The sequence below is a fragment of the Hyaena hyaena genome, unplaced genomic scaffold (assembly GCF_003009895.1).
Source record: "Hyaena hyaena isolate Hyena2069 unplaced genomic scaffold, ASM300989v1 scaffold_1186, whole genome shotgun sequence".
NCBI classification, from domain to species: domain Eukaryota; kingdom Metazoa; phylum Chordata; class Mammalia; order Carnivora; family Hyaenidae; genus Hyaena; species Hyaena hyaena.
This window is the reverse complement of record NW_024081820.1, coordinates 515,562-519,069: the sequence shown is the minus strand read 5'-3', so window position 1 is coordinate 519,069 and position 3,508 is coordinate 515,562. Positions and strand designations below refer to the sequence as shown.

Below are 3,508 nucleotides of genomic sequence, written 5' to 3'. Positions count from 1 at the left end.
CGTGTGTGGAAACGGTTGTCTCTTCCTGTGGAGCTCGTCCACACCAGAACCACCCGGACCCCCTCCAGGCCAGGAGCCCCCCCCCCCCCGTGGGTAGAACCGGGTGTCTCTACCTGTAGAGCTCGTCTACATAAGAAGCACCCAGACCCGCTTCCAGGCGGAGAGATCCCAACCCGCAGAACCCCTCCAAGCTGGCGACGGTCAGTGCCCTCCGGCCTGTCTGCTCGATGGGGCCCGCCGCCTCTCCAGCCATCAGGGTCCCCTCGCCGGGTCTTTGTAGGGTGAGTCACTAGGGTTCCCCAGCCCCTCCCGGTGCTGCGAAGGTAGCGCACGTGCGTCTAGATTGGCCGGGGGGCGGGGGGGGGGACATGCGCCCTGGTGTGGATCGAGGCTCTGAACCAGGCCGATCCCAGGCCCCAGGCTGCGCCGCCGCCTGCCTGCACGCACGTGCGCGTCCGCCCCGCACCGCCTGGGCCCCAGGGCACCCCAGCCCTGCGGAGATCCCGGTCCCCCCAAGACGCCTGAACGGCCTCAGGACAGAGGCCCCCAGGCTGGGACCGTCTTTCTGAGGGGGCACATTGAACCCGGTGCCAGTCAGCCCCCCGGCAGACCACCTGCCCGGTGGGGCCCCCGGCCTCTTCAGCAAGGGAGGCTCCTGGGTGACCCCCTGGACGGCAGCCCGCCCGCCGCCCACGACCCAGGCCCACGCACGCACGCTGCTCCGGCTCTGCCTTCGGGGCGATACGCGCCGTCGTTTGGGATCCTGCTTGGATCGAGCAGATGCCGAGCGCCTCTGGGAGCAGCTCCCGGACCCAGGCTCTGCGGTTAGCCGTGCCTTTGAGGTTCAGGGCGACACACACACACGCCCGCACACACACACACACACACACACACACACACACCCCTCCACCCCGCCCCTGCCCCCGCCACCCCCCGCCAATGCCTCACTTGCACGCGCCCCGGGCCGCACCTGCGCATGCGCAGTTGGCTCACCGTCTGCGGGTCGCCAGCCGCCCTCGCCCCCAGGTGGCCGCCAGACCGCCCCTTGCGGGGGCCCCTGGGGGGGGAGCGGGGTGCTGCTCAGAGGACCGAGCTCCGCCTACGTTTCCCTGTTTCAGGTCCAGTCTCCCCGCACCCGTTCCCAGCCAGGCTCTGGGCACACCTTGCTGTCAAATGGAACAAGCCTGCCTTTTTTTTTAACCTATCTTTTTGCACACGGGCCTCCAAACGGTCAGAGAAATCCCATCCAGATCTTCACGAAAAGGGGACTTGTCTTTTGAACGATATAATTTAGGAGCTGTGTGCAGCTTCCAGAAATACAGGCGCGGGAAACAGTGACCTCGGTCAGGAATGGGGTCTCCTCGGGAATCTGGCGCAGGCAGTGTGGACCGTCAGGACCGTCACTCTGCTGTGTGGCCGGACGTGCCCTTCCCCGATGGCCGACACGTCGTGTGCGCTTCTCTGCTGCCTGTGCATCTCTCCGGTGAAGTGTCTGTGCAAGGCTTTGGGGCACTTTTTAATTAGATTGCTTAGTAACTGTTAGGTTCCAAGAGGGTTTTTTTTAATATATTCTGGATGTAAGCCGTTTGTTAGGTATCTTCATTCCCTTAACAGCTTCTATCCCAGGGGCGCCTGACCGGCTTAGTCGGTGGGGCACACAACTCTTGATCTCAGGCTCTTGAGTTTGAGCCCCATGTTGGGCACAGAGATTGCAATAAAATAAAATAATAAAAATAAAATATAAAATGTATAAAATATAAAATAATAAAATAAAAAATATGAGTACCTGGGTGGCTCAGTCGGTTAAGAGTCTGATTCCTGATTTTAGCTCAGGTCGTGATTTTGTGGCATGTGAGTTTGAGCCCCACATCCGGCTCTGCACTGACAGTGCTGAGCCTGCTTGGGATTCTCTCTCCCCCTCTCTCTACCCCCCCCCAAATAAATAAACATTAAAAAAAAAACGTGTTTTCTGCAAGTTTTAATAAAACAAAATCTGTAAAAATAGTATGTATCATAGAATGAAAGTTCTTAATTTTAGTAACTTATCTACTTTTTCTCTTATGGGTGACATTTGGTCACATGTAAGAACTCTTTGTTGAATCCAAAGTCAAGAAAATATTCTATTTTTCTTCTAAATGCTTTATATGTTATGTTTTACATTTGCATCTGTTTTTTTTTTAAACTATACTTTATGGCTTACCTTACCTATTCTCATTATTAAGATAGGAGCCATGGCTTTTAACTTTCTTTTCAAGGGTCATTTTAGTGCAGGCTAAGGAGGAGGAAGGAAGAGAGGAAGGGAGGAGGGAGAGGAAGGAGGAAGGAAGAGAAGAAAGCGGAGAAGGAGGAGGGGGAAGAAGGAGGGAAGAGAAGAAGGGAAAGAAGGGGAGGAGGCGGGGAAGAAGGGGTAGAAGGAGGAGGGGAGGAAGAGGAGGAGGAAGGGGGAGGGGGAAGAGGAGGGGGAGGAGGGGCGGAGGCGGGGAGGAAGGAGGGAACTACTTCTAACGAAGCCCAGAAGAGAAGCCAGGTGGCAGCGGGCGGGGAGGCAGGAGCCCCAGGAGCGGTTCCAGCGGTGGGAGCAGGTTCTCAGCCAGCGTGTGCGCCCCAGGGGCAGCTGCAGGGTGCGGCCCGGGAAGTGGGCGCCCCTGCGGGGAGGCGCCCCTGCGGGGAGGCCTCAGCTCCACTCTGCTCCGCTCGTGTGGGGCAGCGACGCTTAGGGGAGCCTTTCAGTTTGGGACGGTCGACGACAGGGGCACCTGTGCGCGGGGAGGGCCGCGTCGCGCACCTGAAACGCCCCCGCTCTGGCCCCGTCCCTTCCCGGGGGGCCTCCGTCCCCGGGGGACCCCCGCTCCCAGGAAGCAGCCTGAGCGGGCGCTCCTTCTCCCGCCGCCACGTTTTCAGAGGTTTTTATTCTCTCTGTTGCCTCAAAGGGGAGGTGAGTGACAAGGCAGGTTCACGCAGCCGGCCGCGGTCCCTGACGTGACGTCATCCAGGCCGCGGATCCGGGTTTTCACAGCGCACAACGGCCGGCTGGGCCGGGCGGTGCCTCGGCGAGGACGCGTGTCCCGGTCACTGAAGGGCCGGTGAGAGATGCTCGGGGTACAGGGCCCGCCGGGCACCAAGCGCCGCCCCGCCCTCACCGACGGATTCGGACCCCGAGGAACCCAGCGTTCACACGCCGCCCGGAGCCCCCGCCGTGCCCAGCGCTACCCTGGGGGCGGAGGTGGCGTGTGCTCAAAACGTGTCCTTAACCCGGGGGGCAGGCACCCCTTCATAACCAGAGACACGTTGTGGACTCCAGCATCAGGCCATGTGCTTACACACCCACGCACACTGCACCCCCCAAGGCCGTCTCCAGTGGCTGGGGCCTCTTCCTCACCTCCGCCCACCCTCCCCGCCTCCGCCCACCCCCCGTCCCCGCCTCCGCCCACCCCCCGTCCCCGCCTCCGCCCACCCCCCGTCCCCGCCTCCGCCCACCCCCCGTCCCCGCCTCCGCCCACCCCTCCCC

At 61.0% G+C, this 3,508-nt stretch overlaps 1 protein-coding gene across 1 annotated transcript in view; it reads right to left on the bottom strand.

Annotated features, from left to right (window-relative positions):
* Positions 1–948: 948 nt before the first annotated feature.
* Positions 949–3,508, bottom strand: part of LRCOL1 (leucine rich colipase like 1) — a gene marked incomplete at its 3' end in the record, with an annotated part of 5,165 nt that continues 2,605 nt past the window's right edge. Inside the window, exons 4-6 of the mRNA XM_039222757.1 lie at positions 3,141–3,211; positions 2,980–3,072; positions 949–1,057 (exon numbers count right to left, since the gene is read on the bottom strand). Coding sequence (XP_039078688.1) covers positions 949–1,057; positions 2,980–3,072; positions 3,141–3,211 — 273 coding nt within the window. The remainder of the gene's footprint in view (positions 1,058–2,979; positions 3,073–3,140; positions 3,212–3,508) is intronic.